The 25,596-nt window shown below is 44.8% G+C and overlaps 1 protein-coding gene across 2 annotated transcripts in view; it reads left to right on the forward strand.

Moving 5' to 3' along the window:
- Window positions 1-25,596, forward strand: part of MGMT (O-6-methylguanine-DNA methyltransferase) — a 176,796-nt gene that overhangs the window by 140,577 nt on the left and 10,623 nt on the right. The window contains exons 6-8 of one of the 2 annotated variants that reach the window (XR_007376883.1): window positions 1,494-1,723; window positions 18,711-21,252; window positions 22,762-23,293. Coding sequence is in view for 1 of the 2 variants with exons in the window: in XM_048944028.1 (XP_048799985.1) it covers window positions 1,494-1,625 (132 nt within the window). In the remaining variant the exon portion in view is untranslated. Of the gene's footprint in view, window positions 1-1,493; window positions 2,679-18,710; window positions 21,253-22,761; window positions 23,294-25,596 lie in introns of those variants that run through there. The other variant, XM_048944028.1, reaches the window with a different exon arrangement.

Consider the following 25,596-nt stretch of genomic DNA (forward strand, 5'->3'; position numbering starts at 1 on the left):
TATGAGGTGGGAGAAAGAGAAGTCTGTCTGGAGTTTGTGCTTATGTACGTATAGATAAATGGATGTACTCTCACTTAAAATATCCACGTTTTTAGTAAGTTATTCTTCTCACAGGTCTGTCATTGCAATTGAATTACTCTGTAGTTACCAGAACACACGCTGTGTGATTAAAGATGAGGTATTGCATTTTTTATGATGTGTATTTCAACTATGATAATCACCTGCGATTAAAAAAAAGGAAAAGGTGTGTTTATGTAGTTCTCTGTATTACCAGTCCATTATGTAACTTCTTGCATTGATTTTTCAGAATCCCTGGCATTTGGCTATAAGTGATACAAAGGAGGAGGCATGAGAAGAAGTTCTTAAATTGGCTAGGTGTGAATTAAATCTCTCCTGTTGTAGGTTTTAAAAATTCAAAACCCATTTTGGATTGACTTGCTGTTAAATAATAAATAATGCCTTGTTCTTATATGGAATTTTTCAGCAGAGCACATTGAGGTGCTTTAGAGGGAAGAGGAATTGGCTGCAGGAGCTGAGACTCATGGAGCTCATTCATGGACATGCTGCTCTCGTGTTTTCAGAGGTTTCTTTTGCAGGAAAGCCGCCTCTTCTAACCCTGATGTGCTTGTTAATAATTGCCCTGTACCTCTATGTTTTGGGGTGGCACTGGCTGTAGATGTCTCGTTCTGTGAAAATGAGCTTGCTGCAAATGCACAGATGCCTTCATGTGCTGCGTGGTCTTAAATGATGCTCTTTCCTTTTATGCAACATCCCATCCAACCTAAATGCTGCCTGTGCAGAGGCATCACCTGGCAGGAGCAGAGCTCCGAGGGGAAGGGCACTGCACATCAGCATGCTCAGCACTGCCCTCCCCAGGGAGCGTGGCTCCATGCCTTGGCTGCTCAGTGTCCCCAGAGCCGGGAGCTGGGGATGGTTCTGCTCTCAGCGTGTGTAGGGTCATGAAGTGTCCCTGCTGGGTGGGAAGTGACTGCCTGTGCACTTGAGAGCATGGGTAACACAACTGTAATTCATCCCATTAACTTCATATCGTTAGGTGCAGGCCAATGCAGTGCAGTTCCAGAGCCTGAACATGCACTTCTTCCATAGAAGATTTTATATAGGGAGTTTTATGCATGGGTTTTAGCTATTTTAAGACATTGCATTGTTTTTATGTAATGGCATTTCTCTGAATGCTTTCCCTTAATTGCTGGGTGGTCAGCAGAGCCCATCGGCATTGCAGGATAGTCTGTACCCTGGAGGGATACAGGCTCAGAAAGAAAAGAGCTCTTGGTGCAACACTCCTGCATCCTCCTCTCAGGTGGATGAGAGTCTCCAGCACAGTCTTTAACCTGGGTGTTTAAATCCATGCCACTACTAGCAAATGCTGCTTCAGTAGCTGATTTATTGCTTGTAGCCCTTCTTCACACCGTCTTCTGCTTCACTCCCCTTTGCTTCACCCTTTGCTTCCTTTCTTATTTTTGTGTGTTTTGCAGATCCCAATTATCATACCGTGCCACAGGGTGATTTGCAGCAGCGGGCAGATCGGCAACTATGGAGGAGGAAACCTTATGAAAGAGTGGCTTTTGTCACACGAGAAGCTCCAGAAAGAGAAGTTAGCAGATTGATGCGGCTCAGCCACAGCTGCTCGACAGCCAAGGCACACGACTGCAGCAACTTGGCTTATAACGAGCTCTCAGAGCACCCAGCAGAATTCAGAAAAATGGTAAATATTTGAGTGACATATAAATATAATGCAACATCCGAAATGGAATGTGTGGTGGCACCACTATATTAAAAAAGCGGGATGCGTCCTGAGGGATGCAGCTCGTATGCCCTTTCTTGTTTTTACATTTTACAGCAGAATGACTGCAGCAGTCCAGGCCGGTTGTGCATGTATTTTGTTCTCATCCCCGGTTCTGTCCTGTTCTATATTTAATGTCCATTAAAGCAAGGATAAGAGAATGGGAGGGGCATGGCAAACGCGAGGCGCAGGCATCCCTCTGAGGATGCTTCTGGGTGGCCGAGGAGCCATGCGGCCAGCGTGTCCCTGGGCAGCCCCATGCCAGGGCTCCAACCCACTGCTGAAATGGTTTTTGAGTAAAGCCCACGTCGTGGGGTGTGGTGAAGGGCAGCCGGGGGGAGGTGGCTGTTGAGTTACTGGTTCACAGATTTTCTTTCTGGATTGTGAGAAGCCCTCAAGGCTTAGGTACAAATTTTGCTTTTGTGATCGTTGCAAAAAGCAGGTGGAGCTGTAGAGGCTGGCAAGTTGCTTGAGATATTTGAAATAAGCAGTTAGGTGAGTGCAGCTTGGGCACAGGATTGGATGGGGCTCATCGTAGTTGCATTGTTAGCAGCAATAGCCTTCCTTTAGCGTTGCCGTTTCTCTGTTGCGTGAAGCTTTGTTTCCTGTAGCCTCTCTGCAGAAAGGATTGGAGAGATGTTAGCACTGAATTCTGAGGTGGTATAGAAGGGGTTCTCTGAAATTGCGAGCCACCAAAAGCTGGAATTTTCAGTAAGGGAATCTTAAATTCCAAGTTAATACTGATACTGGAAATACTGTTTGTTTGTGTTTTTTTTTATGAGTTTATCATATTTTCATAGGCGCCTCTTTAGAAGGGCCTTTGCTGACCAAGAAATTATGGTGTTACAGTGCTTTAGTTAAAGTAGTATTATTGATATCTCAGAATTACTTCAATAAAAAAACTGCTTTGCATGTACAAGTGTCTTTGTGTATGTTTATAAATAAAACACGGTTTGTGATATATGGAGAAAATAAACTATACCCAACTGTACAATATAAGGCTGTATTTTTATCAAGGGTTTCTGGTGGCAATATAAACCACGAAAGCAAAGCTCAAGTGGTTTGCACGTGTCACCAGAACCCCAGGATAAAAATATAGCCTTATAATATGTACAGTTTGGGGGTATTTTATTTTTTTTATAACGGGATATCAACAGAAGGATGCGATACCAAATGTAAACTTTAACCTCTTCCACGTTTACCCCCACAGCGACGTTCTGTGCCACGTTTGCTCTTTCAGGTGTCTGTGTTTTCAGCTTCCAGCAGGTGCCACCCTGGCATGGCAGGCACAACCATGTGCGTAACTGGGCTGTGAGGCTGCCAACCCCCACTCCGTGGCAATAATCTGAGCACCAGCGTCAGTTATTAAAATTCATCCTTCCCTGTTGTAAATCCCTGAGAGCAACCGCTAGGCCCACGGTTTGTTTGCAGATGAGAGCGTGGCTGTAAATGAGGCGTGCAGCTGCCCGTGACTGATGGGCACTGCTGGGCCCTTCCTGGCGTGGCATGGTGTGGCAGGGTGGCGGGGGCATGGCCCTGGCCCTGTCACCTTTGTTGGCCCACATCACCCCAGCGCCAGTTCTGGTCCTGGGCCTCCTCACCCCGCCATGCAGAGCCTGCTGGCGGCACGGAGCTGAGGTCACTGCTGGGTTTATGAAAACACCAGAGTGGGGAAAAGATATTAAAACACTGGCATCCCAATACATATCTCTGTATGTATGCACATGCAGTGGGAAGAAAAAAAAAAAAAATACCATGCTTGGAAACAAGACAGCTATGTTCTTTTTGCCTGGAATTGGGTTCCTCTGACCTATCAAGTTTCCTCCCATTCAGCCTCGCAGTGCTTTGAACTGCTGACATTGAGACACTGTGCAGCCAGGCACGACAGCTGGCTCTGCAGCATCTAATACCAACACATGCTGTTTTAGCCCATTTCCAGAGACTAAGATAATGAAAGATTCAAAAATAATATTTGTTTTGGCGGAACTACATTTATAATGAAATAGATGCCCTTGACCATGGAAGAAACTGAATTTTGCGGTGGGTCATTCTCCCCCCTCCTTCTTTTTTCCATACAAAACACTCTCTACAGCCAGTCTAAGGCCAATGGAAATATTTAAAAGGAACACGTTGTATTTCCTGGGTCAGATTTACAGCAGCATTGTGGTGACACTGGTTGTACTGTTTTATGCCGGAATGAAAAATGCAGATTGCATCCTATGTATCAATACCAAATGGGGAAGGGCCCCAGGCTCAGGAATTGTTACAGATCACTTCCTTGGAGGCAGAGTTTGCCGTGTTATGAGCTCATACTGTAAGCATCTTAAACAGGAGAGCAATTCATGGCAGATACAAGGCAGTTTTTAGATATATCCCCAAACCTTCTTGTCCCGCTACTCTTCCAACCAACTCATCTGGAGGAATTAGACATCTGATGAGGGCCAGAATGATTTGCCCCATAAAGTTGCTGTTCAGTGTTACTAAATAGTTCTCGAGCACCAGGCACTTTGTACATAATATTTGATACTTGCTATATGGCTTGTTGGTTGAATGATGAGCAGCATTGTAGTTGGTAGGACAGTGTTACCTTTTTCCAAACAAATTATAGACAGGGCGCAATAATTTCAACCCATGTTTTCTATAAGCATCACGAATCATTATTTCTTCCAGAAATCTCTCAGATTATTGCATTTAATCATTTTGTCCAATGTTTTACAATATGTAAAAGTCATAATATTTGTACTGTGTATCGCTCCCAAATCAAGGAGATGCACGTTGCCTTAAAAATGTTGATTCACTGTGATAGGTGGTGCTGAAGACCTGCTTTCCTTTAAAAAAATGCAGTAAAAAAATAAAGCCACAGAAAGATTGCTTAAAAACTTAAAGCACAGTAATCCAATGGGAGCCCTGTAAGATTTATGTACTATTTCAAGAGTAATTGCTTAGTAAGAATCTTACAGGAATGTAAAAATCCTCAAAGAATTGCATTTGCAGATTTAATTGTAATTCCTTTTATAATTCCTGCAGAAATTGAACAGAAACAGCAATCGAAGGCTTCCCTTTAAAACTCCCTGCCCTCGCTGGGTTACTGTATGCCTCCGGTCTGAGCTGCTGTGGCTGGCTTTAAAAACAATGGAAAATATTACTGACAGCGTGCTCACTTGCCATTACAGCACACAGGATATTTCAGTTACATTGATGTGCAAATACAGCTCGTCAAAGGACTATGTGCTATTTTTATTTCAAATAACATGCACAGGGTATGAGTAACAAATAAATACGATTAATGCGTGGCTTGAAAAGATAGCGTTTTTCCCAGCTTTCTCTCTATTTCTTTTCCAGGATACGCCTTAGCAAAACCCAAAATCTTCCCCTCTTTTACAGGCTGGGATTTCCAGGTGATTTGTGTTTAATTTTGCTATTTTTGCAGTGCCCTCTTCTTGGCAAAGAAGAAATGTGATCTTTCTCAAGCATTCATTTTTTCCCCCCACGTTGCTGTTGCCGGAGGGGCAAGAAGGGCCATCCTTGGCTCCAGCACCACAGCTTCACCGTCCAGGCTGCATCCCCTTCACCCCTTATCGGCCCTCCCCGGGCTGATCCAGACCAGCCCCTGGCCCGTGTGAAGTAACAGGCAGCTGGCAGCATGGTGGGGCCAGGGCTGGACCCGGCGGCACCGGCGGGCGACAGCGGGGCGGTCTGGGCTCCATCAGCCTCACGCTGTGGCCAGCTCATCCATGCGGGGCTGGCCAGGAGCCTGGGCCTGGTAGCGGGGCCACGAGGTGAAAATTGACATGAGTGCGGCGCGCTGGCAGCCCTTGTGATTGATGAAAGGATATTGTTAACGAGCCTTTAAAGTTTCTCGTTAATGGTTGCTCTTTTATTTTTTCCCCCATTGAAAAAAGCCAGAAGAAAAAAAAAAAAAAATTCCACATGAGCAGTAATTAAGATCGATCTCATACAGTACGTTGAGTTATCAATTTTTAAAACCTCTTCAAGTGCCTTATTTAGTTATTTTAAACAGTGCTTTTCATTTGTTACAGCGAGCGGGCCTGGAACGTGGCAGCGAGGGCTGTGAGCACATAGGGCAGAATAGCAGCACCTGGTGTCCCTCATCCTCTGCTGATCAGCTCTAGGACTCAGGTTAGACATGGCAAATCTACCACTAGGGGTGGGAGCTGCAGGATTGAGGGCAATTCCTTGTAGAAATCTTGTGTCTTTGTTGAACGTTGGCCATGTTTGCCATTCGTTATGAGGCTGTGTTTGTTGTGCAGCGCGGGACTGCCAATGGCTGGCCGTGGTTGTTTGGAAGTCAGAACACAGGCAGTGGGGTCTGTGAGGTTTTCTCACACAGATCTGAGATTGGTAGTGAAAAACCATGGTGTTTCCATTCATCCACAGTGTGATCATTTGAAAAATTACTGCTTTTATTTATTGAACTTGCTATCGCGGCTCAGCTTTCCTCAAAAGTTTGACAGATTATGGCCCATGGTTTTTACAATCTAAGACTCAAATATGATCCTTATTTCTACTCTTCTTCTAAGCACGTTCCACATCTTTTAGAAAGTAGCATTACCGTGAGACCTGAATGCAAATTCAATTTTAGGGAGTGATGGGCAAGCAGCATTCCTCCAGTATTTAACCACAATACATCTGTGGTACATTGAAATGCTTTCTTTGTAATGCCCAACAAAAACATGTCCTTGTTCCTTCTCCAAGCAGCGTTTAATCCCAGCACCACTTTTTAGTTACAGATAATCTTCTAAGGGGCTCGGGGCAGCACATCACCCATATGCAGGCCACGGCAATTTCTGTCAGGAGAGCTGCTGAGAGATATTTAGGAATGAACAGGCTATCTAGTGTGGCCCATGGTCCTGAGCCATCACTGGTACATGGAGTTGGAGTGATGTGGGGATGACCATGGAGTTCTCCTGCCAGAATGATACATCAGCAGGGCTGGCCAAGCAGCTCTTTGCCCTCTTGCTGTGCCCTGGCACCGAGTCCTGGCTGCATTTCTCCTCTTCTTCGTGGCCAACGAGCCCAGGGCCTTGCCAGCCTCTCTGGATGGGTTTTGTTTTTTTAGCTGTATGCAAACATCATCCTTCCCAGTGTCCCAGCACACTTGTCATACACTTAGCCACCGTTCACAAGGCAAAGGTGCAAGCACTTCCGAAAAAAAAGCTGTGCACAAAAGCGCTGCTTGTCCTTGCAGTGCGTGTCGGACACCAAAAATATCTGACAGAAACAGGGAGCAGCTGAGGGCAAACGGATCGGTGTCTGTTCATGCAGCAGCAGCATCCGGGTAGCAGCAGGAGGGTGCAAAGCTGGCACTGAAGGCACAGGGCAAGTAACAAAAGGTGAACAGGGAAATCCGCATACAGAGAATGAGCTCTGATGAGTTACATTCCACATAGCCACCAACAAACTGGAAAGTAACAGCAAAAATTGAAACAGAACTGATGTGTTGTTCATGAACATTGCTTCAATTGTAATGCATTTTGCGGCAGAGATTGTTCTGCAAATGCAGTGAAGTGCAAAAAGAAAGGCACTGAAGTTCGGACCTCTGAATATTGCTTGGGTTGGAGATCACCTCTGTAGCTGCGGGAGCATCACTGCAAGATGAAGAAATGTTCATACGCTCCAACAACTCCATCACATTTGTCCTCTAAAATGAGCAGACTGAAAACACCCCGAGTTCTAGCGGAAGGCACCATTTTGAGGAGCAGGACGTTGATTGAACGGCTGCTTGTCCCCAGCTCAGTCATCAGTCATCCCACACCGCCGTTCCCGATGACCAGCAAACTGTCTGCACCCTTCTGGTTGTCAAGAAAATTGTGACAAGGCAAATGTCGGATCATGTGGAGCCTTCTGAATTTTTTGACCCCTTCAATCTGTTTTCCAGCCTGCGTATGGCAAAGAAGCTGTGACAGACTAATTGCTTGTCTCTTTTCTCCGGGCTGTGGATAAAGACCAGGTACATCATCTGATTCTTTCATATTAGCAGCATCCTCTATTTCAGTCTTATGTCCTTATGTCAACCACTGCAGGATAGCTCTGGATAAGCTGCCTTTCTGCCACAGTCAGAGCAGAAGATGTTGAGGTCCAGCAGTGTTTTGTCCAGTGCAGTTCCTGCAGATCTGGTTTGGGCAATGAGGCTGTAGCATATGTAAGATCTGTTTCACCTTCACCCAAACACAAAATATTGCAGCATCTGGGAAGAAAAGATAGCTTAAAAACGATACACTTCTATTTTTTGTTTCAGCCTACATGTAACATTTTTAGGTAGAATGCCCTGTGTTGGAAATGAATCACATAACCATTGATCTTGATTTTACTAAACTGCCCTGCTCTGTGACTGTTATCCTGGACAGCTGTTTTCCTGGGCATTCTTTTAAATTGTTTCTTGCCATTGGCAGTAAAACAATATGAGAATTGTGGAGTTAGATGGACTGTGTAAACTGCAGAGATGGATTTTTCAGTTTGGGAACTGTAGTGAAAAACTCTATGCAAATTCAGATTCCAGTCCTCTTTCCAGTGCTTTGTAGCTTATCGCATTTATTTTGAAGAATTGAAGAAGTTAATGGTGTTTGGTTCAATTGGAAATTGGATTATTTTTGGCTATTTGGAATTTGTTTATAAATGGCTCTTGTGATTTCCTTCAGATCTGGGAGAACCCTGGGGAAGAACCTGCAAAACTTTTCCAAATAATTACTGGAATTCAGTAAGTAGCCTGTTAAAGCACTCCAGTTGAAGTGCATTACAGCTCCGAAATGCTTGTGAAAATTGCAATATGTGATTGTTGCCAGTCAGGCTTAACTAGAGAGGAACTGAAATGTAGAGCCTTACATGCTGCTGGAGAGGCAGCAGTGATGGGTAAAGCTGGTTGGAAAGCTCAAATCCAGATTGTCCCTGGAAATCAAGTGAGGTTGTGTTCTGGGGATGTGTAATATCTGAGACTTGCTGTTTGTGCACTCCCCATTAGGCACTGTCCCAGTGGGGAACACCTTCCAATATTTGAAGGGAGTGTATAAACAGGAGGGGATGTGACTGTTTGTGAGAGCGGATAGGGATAGGACAAGGGGGAATGGTTTGAAACTGAGACAGGGGAGGTTGAGGTTGGATATGAGGAGGAAGTTTTTCCCCCAGAGGGTGGTGAGGCACTGGCACAGGCTGCGCAAGGAGGCTGTGGATGCCCCATCCCTGCAGGCATTCAAGGCCAGGCTGGATGTGGCTCTGGGCAGCCTGGGCTGCTGGTTGGTGACCTGCACACAGCAAGGGGTTGGAACTGGATGAGCACTGTGCTCCTTTGCAACACGGGCCATTCTATGATTCATGGGCAAGTCCCTTGCTGAAGTCCCACTAAAAGTCCCAAGGCACCAGCAGCACAGCCAGACTGCTGGAAATTGAGGCTTACATCCTGATGTTCTGGTGAGCACAGCATTGCCCAAACTTCCTGGATCACTAGGATGGTGGTGGTGGCCATCCTGGATTGCACCATGCAGCTCTGAATCTCAGGCATGGTTGGAGGGCTTGGTGACACCAGGTGATGAGGTGGGAGCTGCCTTCACCTCCTGCCAAGAGGTTGCAGAGCTCTGGGTTCAAACAAAGCAGAACTTTCCTGTGCCATAGTCTAAATTATCCCCACACTGCATTATAGTTTAAGCATTAAAATTCAAGGTCTAAATACATAGTTTTAAATTGGAGTTGAGTTTATGCACGATACAAATGCAGATGTATCTTGCTGAGTACACAGCCCATAAAATATGTAGTGTAAGATCACTCATTTATTTAAAGACGCTTTTTACTTCAGATAGAAAATGACACAAATCTAAATATTACAATGCAAAGTAATGTGTAACTGTCTGTATGTTATAGCCTTAACACTATACTTCTGATGCAGAAGAGATATAAAAGCTGCACTTTAATTTCAAGCAAATTGATCCCAGATGTAAATGTTGTTTTGTTCCATGGAAGATAGTGCACAGGTAAAGCAAATATCATTGGTTTATAGTCCAACAGAGTGTTGCAACAGGATCCAGCTTCTTCTGCCTGGGCACTCATAAAAGCCTGGTGGCTGTGACAGAGGAGAATGCCTGAAAAGGATACCATAAAAAGAGATAGCTTTGCTTTTTATCCTTTAAGAGTACAGCCACCTGTGATCTAAGTAGCTGTTTTGAAGCCAGGAAAGCTTCTTGATTTGTCAATTATCCTGCAGGCAAAATCTAAATTTGGCTTGTTTTCCATTTCTTTCCTTTCCCATTTCCGCAGAAGTATTTTTCTCCCACTGTATTTGTGTTTGATGTAAAAATAAGAAAATAATAATATCAATAGATACATGTTTACTGACTCAGTGAGCCACTTCTTTCAAACTAAAAATAACAAAGGTACTTCTGCTTCACTTTGCTTGTAGGTACTCCAAGGTCAGTGGCACTTTGGGCAACATATAAGCAGCATCTTGGCTTCTTTGCCATTCCCAGTGAAGGGAACAGTGAGGAAGGCCAAACATCCTGCTGTCACATCTCTTGTTCTGAACAAGAAGATTTTGAGTAAATAAACAGGACAACCTGTGTGCTGGAGCAGGAGACACTCACCCCAGCACCACCAAGAACAGCACCTGCCATTCTCCCAAAGCAAGAGAGGCTCTCTTAGCCCCATTATCCCACCTTGTTCCAAAAGAAATTCCCACTTTCCCTTTCCTTCTATTCTATCTTTCTGGAAGCCAGCGGACTCACAGCTGGGCTTTCTTGCTTTTATTTGCCTTTGCTTTTAGGTGAGATCTGAGCGTGCAGTTAGGCTATGTTAGCAACAGGTGTGATTTAGTTAAATTGGGGGAATATTGCGTTTGGATGCTTCTGAGTCAGCACGGTGTGAATTGGTGTTTAACAGATTGAAGTCAGGCATTTGGGAGCTCCCCATCTTGATAGCTACATGCTACTGCTTCCTTCTGTATCGCTCTGGGTAAGTCAGTGTGTGAGCTGTGCTTTGGATGCCGAGTCGATCTCTCAAATGCAAAGAAAAAGCACTGTGGAGGTGTTACTGAGGGACAGGTACGAGGCTAAACTCTTGCACATTTGCACAGCCAGTTGTGTTTTTTTTTCTGTACACCATTTGGATTGATTGAATCTAGCACAGATGCGATACAAGATGTGCACAAGCTTACGTAGCAACTTCTGCAGGTTTTCCAAAGTAAGATGTGCTGACCAGACCTGAATTCCTCACTCAGCCAATACCTGTCAGGAGCTCAACGTCAGATTATTCCAGCTTTTGATGCCTGTTTCTGGTTTTGGTTTTGGTTTTGAAGGAGTGGGATGGGGCCAGGAGTGGGGCTGAGCGGTGTGACAGAGCTGCTGGATGATAGCAGGGCACTTCCCTCAAACCTCAGGCTGCAAGAGCTGACATTGCCATTCGAATTACTCCCATCGTTGACCGTTCCCTGGCGTGACACAGTGACAGTGATCCAGAAATTTAACTTGCTGTTGTCTCCCTCCAAGTGGAATTGTGAGGTTTGTGACACTCAGGATGGCTGCTGGGTGCAGCCGGGGCTTTGTGTGCCTGTGATTAATCGCAGGTTGAGCACAGGTCTTGGGTAGCTCTGTCAGCTCAGAATGGCTGTCCCTGCCACCCACCAGCTCCTTCTGATTCCTCAGCTCCCACTGTCTGAGCAAGGAGCCACCACTCCATTGAAGCCTCCTGGCATCTCCTCACTGCCTGAGATTTCTGTACGTTTCTGTCTCTTTAATTACAATGGGCAGATCATCTGTTCTTGACATGTGAGTACATGATGGTCACATTTTTCTGCTCCCTCCACTCCCCAGGGATGCCTCGTGGATTCGCTTTTCTCACAACTTGACTTTCATTGCAAGTTTCCTTTTTCTGTCCAATCTTTAAAGCAGGAGGTTTTTTCAGTTCAGAAAACAGGGCAGCAGATTTTGTGATTCAAGTGTTGGCCGTACGCAGGCTGAAACTGGATATAATTTTCTCCCAATTTTACTTCTGTATCACCTGGTAATTGTTGGTGGTTAATTCTGGTCCCTGTCAAATCTCTGAGTTTGGATGAAGTTTTTATGAGATATTCTTCACAACAAGTTTTTTGGGATGTTATTTTCACATCTTACACCTGCATGCCAGCATCTCTGTTATTTGAGTTGCCTTCTGCACGTGGTTGCTATTTGGCTTAAACTAAGCATTTGGAAGCAATGGGAAGCATCAGTCCTGGCCTGTGACCTCTGGATTTCAGCTTTTCTTCCTCCTTTTGGGCCTACAGCATCCCAGTAATCTGCAAAGGTTTACAAGCCCATGAAAGCTGCTTCAGTCTTCAGAAATGTCACTTAGTTACACTGCACCTCATGGTATGCTATCAGTGGGCCTTGGTTGAATCTTTCAGTAAACTTCTTTTAAGTCTGACTTTGATTTTCCACCTGCAAAGAACCGCAACCTTGTGTTGTGTTCGTGTTCGTTTTTGAAGATGAATCCATATTTTGAGAAATTGTCTAATCAAGATGGCTGAAATTGCAGCTCAGTCAAGGGTAGGAATGAGCTGCGTCCCAAACCAAACCTGTCTAACACGTTGCCATTCTAGCCCAAAGAAAGGAAACTGCAGAGGGAGCTTCCCAGGGTAGTGCTCCTTAGCAAGTCAGAGCTCCTGTGAAGGGAAAATAAGGGAGAATCTTTGTTTTTTTCCTTGCCATTATTTGAAGTCCTCAGATAATTTATGCATGTTTGTTTCAAAGCATGCATAATCTTATGGCCATTAAGATGCGACTTTGATGTCCGCATTAAAGATAATGAGCTGACTCACAATATCATTTTGATACTAAGTATTTCTGCACACTTGCGGAAGGGTCATGTCAATAAAAGAGCCCTAAAACCAGAAAACAACACGAGAAATGGACACCAAGGGATTCAGATGCTCCACGTCCTGCACTGGACCTGCTTTGAACATTGTGATGAAGGCTGCAAGCACTCCAGTATCTCAATGGAGGAGACCTCTGGAAGCTGCTAGGCTGCATCCACGTGGCACACAGTGCCCACCAGAATTATAGTGCCACTGGAAATACAAATGTTGGGTGCTCCTTATGCTTGTACAAGCATTAGTGGGCACTACGTGACCCTGCTTAGGAGCTCCTGGTTGTCTCAAGGGGCTTCTACACAAAACAGAACTGCTAAAAACAGTACATTGTCATCCAAGAGATGATAATGAAGTTTGTGCCCAAAGCTGCCAAGGAAAAAGTGAAAAACAACCAGATAATGGAATGGAAATGTGAAGGTTGAATGTGATGGACTCTTTGCAGTTAGTGTTACAGAAACTGCATGGGCTTTTGATTAAAAATATACGAAAAACATCCAGTTCAGTAAATATTAAGCTAATTCTAGAGTTTCGAGGAGCTCCACTTGCTGTGGTGTGTGACCAAACAGCTTTGAATCTCCCACAATCTGGTTGGAGAGGGGAGCGGGTGCATCAGTTTGGGGTTGAAGGAGATAAGCTGTAAAAGCAGTGGCTTTCATTAAGATGAATCACAGTCAAAATAACAGCACAGTACTTGGATATAACCATGAATAGAGGATGACAATGCTGCCATTTTTTGAATCCTAAGTGTCTCGGAATTTGTTTTGTGTTTGTTTGTGATGCCAGCAATAAAAATAATGTTTGGCTGCTAAGCGAGCAAGTGTGCTGGGAAAGGTCCTTATAGTGCTAGGAATCTGCTTGTCAGCAGGTGACGGTTTTAGGGAGGGAGAGGGGAGAAAGATTCTCTTATTTTATTTTTAAGGGCTTAAATGTAATGCTGGGAACTCAATTCAAATTTTATTTCGTACCCAAACTCTTATCTCTGTGATTGTGAGCGTGCATGTGCAGAAGAAAAAGAAAAAAATGAAAGAAAAAGTAAAAAAAGGAAAGATGCAGGCCATGCAACCTTGCAGGGAGGTTATTTACAGAGGATCTCTGCCTTTTGTCAGATCTGTGGCTAATGGTGTGCTTCCAGAAGAAGACGTACTGTGTGCAGCAGAAGAGGAAGAGTCCTGCGTGTGTGCGTATGAGCTGATGGCAGCGAGACAAGAAGGGCTGTGGCAGAAAAGGCTGTGGAACAAAACCCACAACAATCTAATCATGATCTGTGCTGGTCAGTGAGATCTGTGTGAGAAGACGTTGCATAAAGCAGACACATCCAGGAAATAATGCCCGTCCAGTGCGGCCAGATGGAGAGGGTATGTCCTGACAAGGCATTTGTTTTAATAAATGTTCAATTAAAATCATTTCTGTGGTGCGAGCGTGGTCCAGAAGTAGTATGGGAATTAATAAGATTGCTGATAGAAATAAACATAATCGTGCACTAGTTAAGAATGATGGTTATAAAAAACAAATCTTCAACGTTTCCTATAGGAGTATTTTGCCTATTTGTGGAGCAGAAAATACTCATTCAAGCTAGACTGTAAAATGATGGCTTTAAAGTTCTAGCTTTTTTTTTACACAAAAAATAACAGCATGTGCTCCTCCTGTGCCCATCAGCAGTCTGTGGGTTTATATACATACCGTTAACAGAGGAAAAACTCCAATAGGAACTTTTATCTGTAGTTTAACATATACACCATCTAATCAAAAGTTTATGATAGGAGAAATCTCAGATGAACAGAGGAAGATGTTTCCAGTTTATACCTCAATACAACCCCGTTTATGTGAGAATTTGTGCGTACGTGAGTCCCATATGAAGTGAGCAGAGCTTTGTAAGTGGGTGAAATTTTGTCTGTGCTTAAGTGTTGCCTTAGATGCAGTCCAAACAGATGCTTAGCAGTGGGTTTTATTTCATTAGCTATGGCTTGGTCTTTGTTGCTGTTTGTTTTGGGTTGTTATCATATCATAGAACGGCCCATGTTGCAAAGGAGCACAGTGCTCATCCAGTTCCAACCCCCTGCTGTGTGCAGGTCGCCAACCAGCAGCCCAGGCTGCCCAGAGCCACATCCAGCCTGGCCTTGAACGCCTGCAGGGATGGGGCATCCACAGCCTCCTTGGACACGATTCCACTTGCCTCATAGGTTCAGGGTTCAGTATGGGGTGGCACTGTGCCTGCAGCCCTCCCGCTTCCATCCAGCACTGGGGCTGGGAGGCACATGTCAATAAACACAAGTTGCACATGTCAGTGGCAGCGATGAATCTGACACTTAGAACGCCTGGAAATGCCAGAGCTGAAAAGGTTAAGTTCACAATTTGTTTTTTAAACAAGAGATTCGGCGTTTGTGATTTTTTTATTTTTTTGAGGTGTTTAGTTTACTTCAGTAATTAGAGCTGAGTGGTAACCTCAGGTACTATTTTCATATTTTGAATTTTATTTCTGCATGAATCCAAGTGTGTCTGTTTAATGCACACAGATTCTTCTCCATTGTGGTTGTCGGGTTTGGTGTGCCTGCTGCTTCAGCTCTTTCTTAAATGTGCTCACCCACGATGGGCATTCCAGGACCACAGGGGCTTTGCTGGGGCTTTTGTCAGCCTGGGCTCAGTGCAGGTCTCCCTGCCCACAGCAGGGCTTGGAGCTGGATGGGCTTTGAGATTCCTTCTAACCCAGACTTCTCTGTGATTCTGTGAAAACCTGAGGCTCCTGCCCAGGGTCCAGCTGGGGAGCCCTGCAAAGCCCTCTGATCCCAGCCCCCAGCACTGCTCCTGGCCACAGCTGGAGGTCTGCTTCCTGCAGATTGCTAGTGCCCAATCCACCCAATTCTCCCCCAGAAAATCTCCCAGGTGCCCAAAGCACCTGCAGCCATGGTGTTAGCTGTCAAGGCAGCAGCAGAAGCATTAGCTTTTGAGCGTCTTTAACTGCGTGATATTTTTGACCATTCCACCTGGCAATCTAGCTGGCAGCAAACCCTTCTGAAGAAGACCAACTTAGGCTGCAAATATCTGATGCTTTCCTAAATGTTCTTTTGAGAATTACCTTAATATCTGTATTATCACGTAAAATATTAACAAGTTTTGCTATTTTCTCCTGTTGCTCCTAGGCAGACCTTAGCTAAGTGTTAAAGCCAGTGCATCTTCCCATTGCTTTCAGAATGAAGAAAGAGAAAGAAATAAACAATCCCCTCCCCACCCCCCCAAAAAAAAGAAAGAAAATTACTGAGGGCTGGTAATTTAGTACTAGAAAGTTAATTCAGGAGACCTCTAACCTTTAAACTGCCACGTGACTATTGATTTTCAATATCGCCGGGGTCCATGCCACCCTAAGCGTGTAGTTCAGCAGATTCAGAACAGTTTGTCCCTTATCAGCTGGGTCCCCAAGTATTTGTGTATTAAGACAACAAATGCTGGTGGCTCGCGGTGCGTCACATGGCAGCCAGGCAGACGTGCTGGGCTCCTAATGCAGCAGGGCCTGTGGTGAGCACAGCCCAGCCCTGAGGCTCCCTCTGCTCCCAGTGCTGGGTGGAAGGGAGGGAGATGGGGGATCCCAGCAACGCTGGGGTGGAGCTGGGCACGGCCAGTGGGGGGACGGGGTTGGCAGGAAACATGGCTTTTGTGCCAAAGCATTGATGCCTAGCATAGTTATTTTATTGTTGCTATTATGCGTATTATTATGCTGTATCATTATCACATCTGTGTTGTGTATTATATTGTGTTATATTTTTATGTTACGCTTATGTCATGTTGTGTTACATTGTGTCACGTCGTATCGTATCCTGTCCTAACCTATCCTATTCTATTTCACTCCATTCTGTTCTATTGCAAGGTTTCTAAACCTTCTGTTTCCCCCCAAGGAACAAATGAGGATGGAAGCATGGGTAATGCTCCAAGACGCTCTGGAGTCCCGATGTGCCGTGTGCCTGGATTATGCAGTAATACCAGGACATGCTACTTTAAACACCTTCCTCCTTTTGTAATCACCAATTAGTGCAATCAGCGGCGGTGCCCTGATGAGCTGCAGGCCACACGTGTGGCACAGCAACCTTCCTGGCACGGATGAAGATGTACTTTAACCCACACACCTAAAGCTCCAGGCGTGCCCCCTCCCAGTGGCATGGATTATGGAAAATGTTACATCCCGGAGAGGGAAATGTCATTGCTTTAAATACCAGCATTAACAGTTGGTAAAAGTTCTTTTTCACCGAGGAAGAAAAATGAAACAATGGGAAAAAAATGGAGAAATATATCGGATTGCAAAAAGAAAAATCATTTTTGTGTTAATTCAACCGAGAAGGAGCTTCACTCCCCAACGTCAGTGGCTTACAAGCGAGCGTGTCTCATGCTGGACTTTTTACTGGAACGGTGAAATATATAATGAAATTCAACAAGGAAACTGGAAAAACAGCCAAATTGGTGCAGCAAAGTGGTTAATAGGATCATTAGCCTACTCGCTGTATTTTTTTGGACATTGTGTGCCTGTACCGTAGTCCTCGAGAGCAGATTGCAGGAACAGGCTGACAGTTACCCGCTAACTCAGCAGTGCTGGGTGCAAACTGCCATCTTCCTGTGGATTTACAGCTGCCACTTCTGCTACTTCAATTAGTTCTATAGCACACAGATGTTGCTTAAATGTTGCTGCTAATGATACTGCAATAAGCGTAAGATTCATGCCATATTTTGAGGCACGTAAATTTCTCAAGTGGCACAATTAAAGTGGAAATATTAGGTGGGGAGAACTTGGCAGTCTCTCGAACTTGGAAAGCGCACCCGCTATGCAATAATGGGTCAAAAATTCATTCAAGTTTTACTGCTGTTCAGAGTTTTAAAAGACTTTTCACAGTTGAATGCAAAGTAGTAAAAAGCAGAGTATTAGGAAATGAGAATGCTGTTCTGTTATTCAGACATGACTTTTAATTTCAAATTGAAATCACATGCCTACCTTCCTCTGCCATCGCCGTGCAGTGCTGCAATCGAAAGAGGAGCTTGGAAGTAAGAGGAATAAATGAAAAGTTTTCATTAATAACGATTTAATTGCTCCGGCTGCGCGGAGGTTCGGCACATCAGTTGTGTTAGCAAAAAAAAAAAAAAATTGTTTCCCAAATCACACACAGAGACAGCATCAATCATTTCTGAAGCCAGATGTAGCCTCCAAACTGCAGCCTGACAACACATCTCATGTTTGTGCAGCCACCAAGCAATTATTCTTTCCATTATATCTCCCAATGACAGATCTCCAAACCCAGGGCTGTAAAAATTAGAGTTTGGGCTTACACAGTTGTGTCAGGTCTTAAAAAAAAAAATAAGAAAACTTATCATGGCTGCAGTGTTTATGAGCTTGTCAAAGTACATGTACATAATTTTCATCAAAATTTCTTTTACCTCATTTCCAATCCTTCAGGATTAGATTTATCAGCAGCTCATTCGGCGCAGCGCTGTGCCCGAGCGCTTTCCCATGTGAGAGCAGGACCTGAGGACAGCCTCTTGTTTTGTCCGTGTTTGTGAAGCCTGCCAGCACTGCTTCACCTCAGACGTTGTTCCTCGCCTCGTGCTCAGGTTGTTTGCAAGGCCTGCCATGGGATGCCCAACACATTTTTTAAGATGGTTTTAAGCCCCATCTCTTTTGGAGAATGAGGAAACGTGCATCACTATGGATGCATTTCTATGGGAAAGAAGTGGCGGTGGCAGCACTAAATGGGGAGGTAAACCCCAAGAAAGGCAGCTGGAAACACAATGATTATTTCAATTTAATTTTTCTTTATTTGTAGCAGGAAAAGATTAGCAGGCGAGCACTGATTTTAAAACTTCCAGTATATGCAGTACTTAAGGTCTGAGGTTGCATGTGTAGAGAAGCAATCAATGACAAAATAAGGGCACGTCAGGCAGGCAGGCAGGCATCGTTCCCTATATCTAAATTACTTATTTTCTCCCAGTGTACCCAAACGTTTCCATTTCTCTGCATGGCTCCATCCCGCTCCTGTTCTGGATTATTTAGCAGCAGATCTCACTGATGCCAGCTTTTCTTATTGCAAGGAAGGAGGACAGCACGTTCCAGCCAACCTGGGAGCAATGCAAGGGGATGCGTGTCATGCTGGCAGTGATGGAGAGAGGAGCATTGCTGCTGGATCTGCTTTGTGCTGCACAGACACACACCATCTTCCTCATCCCCCGTTGCAAAGATGACATGTCACAGAGGAGGAGGTGCCAGGTGGGGACACACCAGCAGGAAGGGCTTGGAAGATATTTGGCAAAATTTATTTATCGTTATTTCCCCATCCTCCTGTTGTCCTGCATCACAGCCCACAGTCCTCACACATGAGGGTGTGATGTCAATGGGTTGATTGTTCCCTGGCTGACCTGTTGGCACAGAAAATCGTTTGATTTGTAATAATTATTTCGTGTTGAGCTGGATTTACTGTGCAACTACTGTTTCTATGAATGGCCTTGATGCCAGGGTCAAATGGAGTTGATCACTGATTGTGACTGTTTACACTTTTAATACCAGGAATTTGGCTCAGGCTGACGTGAATTATTGGTATGTGCCAAAAATGCATGACTTTTCATGGTAACATTTTTAAAAATTACCTTAATTCTACAAACTGATATTTCTCTGCAATTTATCAGATGTGGTTTGTTCAACAGGAGGGCGACTCTGGGCTTCACCGTGCAATAATGTAACTGGAATTTAATTTCTGCAAATGGGATTTCTTTTAAAATCAAAACCTGGTTTTGAAGGAGAAAAAAAATTAAAAATGAACAAAACTTTTAATGTCAGTTTCAGAAATAAGGCCAAAAAGGTCTCTGATTCATAATCATGGAAGCAGAGTCAACATGTGATGCTAATTCTATGGGTTTTCCAAAAATGAATGCTCTTTCCATGTATAATTTACTGTTTCTGTGATTCATCAAAGCTTTTTGTCCTCCAGCACACGAGTGGTCACCTGTGGTTTATGCAGCAGAGGACTCAGTAGGTCCAAACCAAAGTGGAGCAGAGCAGCTTTGCTCCCAGTCGAACCCACCAACTCCTTGCCTAAGTTGCTGCAGCGGTCCCAGAACTGTAACTTGATGCATGGCAAAGTTGTCGTGGAATTATGGATTTACTCAGCAATACTTTTGGGGGGAGAAAAAAAAAGATCCAATCTGTGTGGTTACCATGGCAACCAGCAGGTACCCAGTGTGTGCCCTGCGATGCAGGGACCGGCACCCGTTGCCCCCTGGGAGCGTGGGGCTCCCCAAACCATGGGAGCATTGCTGGAGCTCCATCCATCCTGACTTCAGCTGCTCACTTCTCATTTCAGATGTACCCTCTGTAATCTGCTAGGATATGTAGGCCAGTCTTGTTCCCCCCCACACACACTCCAGCCTATGTCCTCTTTCTATTTAGGAATTAATTATGATGCTATCTCGTATAACTCATTAGTATCAATTAATTCTTTGCCTTTCATGATTTTATATAGCTAAATTAGATTGCCACTTAGGAACCTGATAATCAGTTTTGGACTCATTTAGACATTGCTTTTTCCCCTCTCCACCCAGTTTTGTGGAGCACTGCGATGCAGGGCTGGGCTGTTGGGGGCACCTCTGCCTCCTCGCTCCACCTGCTTGGCAGCGTGAATGCATCCTTCTGAATTTTAACAGCCCTCACTGTTTATTTAGGGGCTGTGTTGGATGGTATTCGTGCTTTGTCAGAGCAGAGATCCCTCCTTCCAGCAGTTGGCCAAGCCATTGAGTTCCCTTCCCGTAAGCTCTCTGTGGGGACTGGTAGAATCACCTGGGGATGTGTGCGTTCTCCTTGTTCATTTTGGTGGGATGCTCCTTGTGAAATCGCAGCCTTGCTGGCATCTGCACGGCTGTGTTTAACTGCTTCACTGCTCACTGGCACGCCGCATCCATTCGGGGGAAAAAAGCCGTAATATGATTGAATATATCTGGCAGGACCTGATATTCCCACTCATTTTGACTCCGATCCAGCAGCAGCAAAGGCAATTAAATAACAAGTTTTCTCCGGCAAAATGAGTTGCAAAATGCCCCCAGCTGCATGCTGCAGGAAATACACCTTGGCTTTGCTGATTGCCAGCATGCCTGCACCTGTCCCTGGCTGAGGAGGTCCTGTGCAGCAAGGCTGCTCCCCAGTTGGGCTGTGTGAGGTGGCACAAGCACCAGGTTTGCATTGCTGGCAGTGTGTGGCCATCACTGGCTCACTGCAGCACAGTACGTTCCTGGTGCTTCACAGTCTGCCACATCAGAGCCCGGGCTCGGCCCTTCATCACAAATGCAGACTTGGATCCTGTAAACGTGAGTTGGTTAAATGAGATGGCCAAATGTTGCTTGAAAACAAAATTCCAGGAGGTCAGCTTGTGTGAAAATGGACCCTGAGACAGAACTGCTGACCCTAAAATGTCACAGGCCTAACCCTAACCCTAACCACACAGCTACCAAAGGGCAACGCTGCATTAAAGATGGAGCGAAGAGCAAAGGAAGCAGCATTGGATGAGATGCTGTAGGCTGCACTGCATGCATGTGTACACCGGGAAAAAGGATGCTGATGGGTGGCTTTTCCATCAAGAGGTATTGGGTAAGTGTTACTGACAGAAGTATCCAGAAGGTCTCAGGAAAAGGTTTTGTCTGAAATTGCTGTCCTGCGTTGCTTTTTCCTATGGCAATGCTGGGAGAGCCCAGGCTCCTTCCCAAGGGCTGCACCCATCATTTTTTTCCAAATATGCATGTCTTCTGGCTGTTCAGTCTGCTGACCTGGGTTACTTGAACTATTTCCTTTTGTGTAGGCAGTTCTATTTAATGTTCAGATTATATGCTTTGTATTTCTGTGTCTATGAAATGGCTGGATGTTGCATTTCCCATAGTATTCCATGCGTTGTCAAGTTCTCTTCTAAACAACCTATGCGTTTAGAGTTAATATGTTCATAGAGCTACTAAGCAAAGGAAATGGTATTATCTACATTCAAAATGCTGAATGGGTGGTTTGTGGTCACCACGTCCTTCAAGATGCTAAAACTGGCGGATCTTATCCTTTCAAATCTATTTTTTATTCATGGACAGGGAGAGAAAAACACATTTTCTGCTCTTCCAGCTCCCAATCGGGTTTTCAGTTTCAAGTGAATTAGTCATTGACCTGAACCAGACAAATACATTGAAAGGAACAGACATTCCTGCACTGTTGCTGGAAGGGCTTGCACAAGGTTTGTCACCGTGAGTCAGAGGGGTGGGCAGCCCATCCCACCAGCAGCGCCGCATCCCTGGTCAGTGGTTCTTACTGCCCTGCTATGTATCAATATTTAATCTTTGCATTGAAAGTATGGGGCAGAGTAGCCATGCAGACAACAAGAAGGCTTTCTCTTCTCATCATGGTGCTAGAAGACTGCAGGACAAGGGTCATTTCATTAGAGAGAAAATAGAGAGTGGTGGTAGAAAACAGTGTAAATTTGACCTTGAGGCAGTCCAGTTGTGATGGCTGGAGTGTATATTTTAGCACCCAAACCTGTTGTTTCTGCTCTTCCTTATATTTGAACTTACTACAGGAGCGGTGAATGGTGTGAGGTATGTACAGTTCACACACCAGAGTTATTTGTGTCTGTTTCCATTCGGAATGGATAATTTCAGCATAGAAAAAAATATGTTTTCCTGACCCTGATTGAACTTGTGGCGTCCCTGTTGCACAAAAACACCACGTCCCTGCCCTTGCTCTGCCAGCCCCATCCAGCTGCCCTGGAAGCACAAACTCTTCTCTACCAGTTTGTGGCTGATGAGTCCCCATTGCACGGCCTGGTGTGCTCCTGCAGGTTATTTCCCTCATAGTAGGGGCAGCACCCAGAGAGCAACAGTGCTTGATTTGCTTCTGCTAACTGCTTGCCAGGGTAACGTTAACAAAAAGATTTAAAAGAATTTCTCAGATTTTTGCATTTATATGAACAATGTGAGATCTGTAGCTGGTTACACTAACGTGCATCTATTACTCTTTGAGGCATTCTAGTTTTGTGGTTGTGACATCTTAACGCTACCTAAAGCAGAGCATTTCAGGCATCTTTATCTTCTTTATCTGCTTAACTTCTGTCTGTTTCCTGCACAGCAGCTTCTGAAGGCTCTTCCATCCATATGGATCATGCAAGACACTCACAGCAAACCATGCTGTGCAAACATGATGTAGCACTGAGAGAAGATGAAGCATTTGTCTGCCAGCCTCCTCTTTGTCCTACCTGGGATCTGACCGGTTCTTGCAGCAGTATGGGATAACAGTTCTCACCTGCAGAGGTAACTGCTGGATTTGATGGCCTACTGCAAGGGTCTTGCTTTCCCACTCAACAGCAACATAAAGCAAACATGAGCTGCTCTGCAAAGCAGCATCCCAGCAGCAGTGCAGTCTTTGGCAGCTTAGACTGGTTTGGGATACAACGTGGGATATGCAAACACAATTGACTGGTCTCCACGTGGTGCAGACATGGCACTGTGGACTGAAAATAAAGAGAAACAAATGAGAAACATGGATGCTGAATGGTGGGAAAGCCCCCAACCATCGAAGGTAGACCTCAGGCAACAAAACCTCAAAATGATTCTACCTCACACCCTGCTCTATGGAGATATTGGTTCTACAAAATTCAGAGGTAAGTTCCTTCTATTTTCTTCCCATTTCTATAGAAAAAAGGTTCATTCCATCACTTCTGCAAGCATGTATCAATCATGAGGTGCCTGAGCAGGGCTGAGTTACCTCATGGGGCATCACAGCATGAGCGTGATGCCTTCATCTTGTCCCTGCCACCTGGTAAGTGGGACTGAACATGTTTGGCATCACAGCTGAGTCCCTTTTGCATGGCTTTCTGCTGGCAGTGCTACTTTCTGATTTGGAGCAAACTAAATCTCACGCTCTCCCTAGAACTGTTTCACCCTGCTTTGTAGACCTTCTTCCATTCTTATCCCCCTGCAGATGATTAAACCATGATTTTTGTCTCCCATGACTTGACTGCAAAAGCACAGATACAGCAGCTCATCCACTACCACCTTCCTCTCTGAGTTCCTCGGCCCTCAGCTGAGCAGAGCATAGCAGTGGCTGGGCTCACTTGCTAGGTCTGGTTCCAGCTCTGTCAGCTCCATTTCCTTAAGATGAAAAAACAGGAATTCCATTTTGTAAAAATGTCCACTCTTCAATTTCACTGATGTCCAGGGAGGAAACCCAAGGCTCTTCCAGAGCTACCTGTTCAGCACAGCTGCACTGTGGGATTTTCCAGCATTGACCCACAGATGTACACACCTGGCCCTTTCACCTGATGTAGGTGACACTGGTGGTGTTCCACCTCGAGTATGTTTTGGGAGCTTTTATCCCAAACCAATCTACGCTTTGCTGTTTTCTTCACACAGCTGACTTTTCCAAAGTGATGTGTAAACCTGTGAAGCTGCCTGGCTCTCCTGGTTTTATTTCTGGCTGTGGGCTATGCCCCCCCCAGGCTGCCCAAAGCCTTGCTGCAGCCTGCCTGCTGCCCCATAGACAGGCTAGTGCTGCCCCAGAGAAGGGCATGGGGCAGCAGGGGGGGTGAACAGGCTGCTGGAAGGCTGGCATGCTCAGAGATGGGACTCCCTGCTGAGCTGGAGTGGCTCCTACTGTACGGCATGGCTCCTGTCCTTTTCAGTACTTATTTCCCCTTCCTCACTGAGTGACACTTGGTCTGGCCAGACAGCCTTGCAAGACAACGTATTGCAGGTTCTGAATTATTTCTAGTCATTATGGTTTCAAGTGCTTCCATGTCTGCCCAGGTTGATGCCAGCATCCTGCTGCCCGCTGGCACCACAGCCAGGCCAAGGCCATGGCAGCTCTGGAGCCCTGTGCCCAGGGCAGCCCCGCTCTGTGCAGCTCCCCCAAGTCCTCCTGGCTGATCTCCTCCTTCCCCTTGCTGTCCCTATGCTAATCCCACTGTCAGTACAGGGCAACTTCAGAGCTTGTTGGCTGTATTACACAGACCAATTCTGGACTCAGTTTCCATTTTTGTTAGTTTGTGGTTGGTTGGTGGGCTGTTTGGTTTTGAGCAATCTATACAACGCTGTGAGATCTGTCTGCTTGGAGCAGATCTTATTTGCACTCACCATTCCCAGTGGTCTGGGGAAATTAATGCCTTCCTTTGTTACAAAGAAGTTTCTCAAATCTTTTCATTTATCTCAAGGCAAGTGGAAAACAGTGTCACATCACAACAGAAGTCCTCTAAAAATTTCAGGCAACAAAAATTAGCGTTTAGTAACCAATTTACTATATCTCGTTTCTTCAAGCTGATAAATAAAGAGAAAACAAAAGTATGATAGTACAACAGTGACTTTATTGGAACCCAGAAGGAAACAAAAAGATCATGACTGTATATAGCATATGTTGCCAGCATCATATTTTAGCTGGCCAAACTGCACTGGCAACGTCACCAAAGGGAAGGGGTACCAGACCCACTCTCAGATTCACCTTCTGCTGCTATTGACCTGAGCTGTGAGAAATAATATTTAATTCCTTGTATGTAACAAAGACATCTAGCATTATATATAAGAAAAACAGAGATCATTTGGGTTTGGTGATTTAATGTATGCATTTCAAAGTTCTAGTATAGTTTTTTCTTTATAACCAGCACATGGTGAGCATAACAGTAACAATCACGTGTTGATACACATCAACTCTGTAAAACTTTCTTGTGGAATTTTAGGAACGTTCCTCTTTCATATGCCTTTTCCAAGACTGTTTGCATGCTCTTGCTCAATACCTGGCACTTTCTCTTCCTTTTCCTGTAAAACTTAGGGCAGTACATTGTATAATGACAAGTGACCAAAAAAAAAAAAATCAATTTGTAATCTGATTTGAGGGTTTTGATTTCCTCTGATGAGTTTAAATTTCATTAAAAGCAACCTTATTCGAACATAAAAGAAATCCTTGAAGGGTAAA

The sequence above is a fragment of the Lagopus muta genome, chromosome 5, assembly GCF_023343835.1.
Source record: "Lagopus muta isolate bLagMut1 chromosome 5, bLagMut1 primary, whole genome shotgun sequence".
In the NCBI taxonomy this organism is placed as follows: Eukaryota; Metazoa; Chordata; class Aves; order Galliformes; family Phasianidae; genus Lagopus; species Lagopus muta.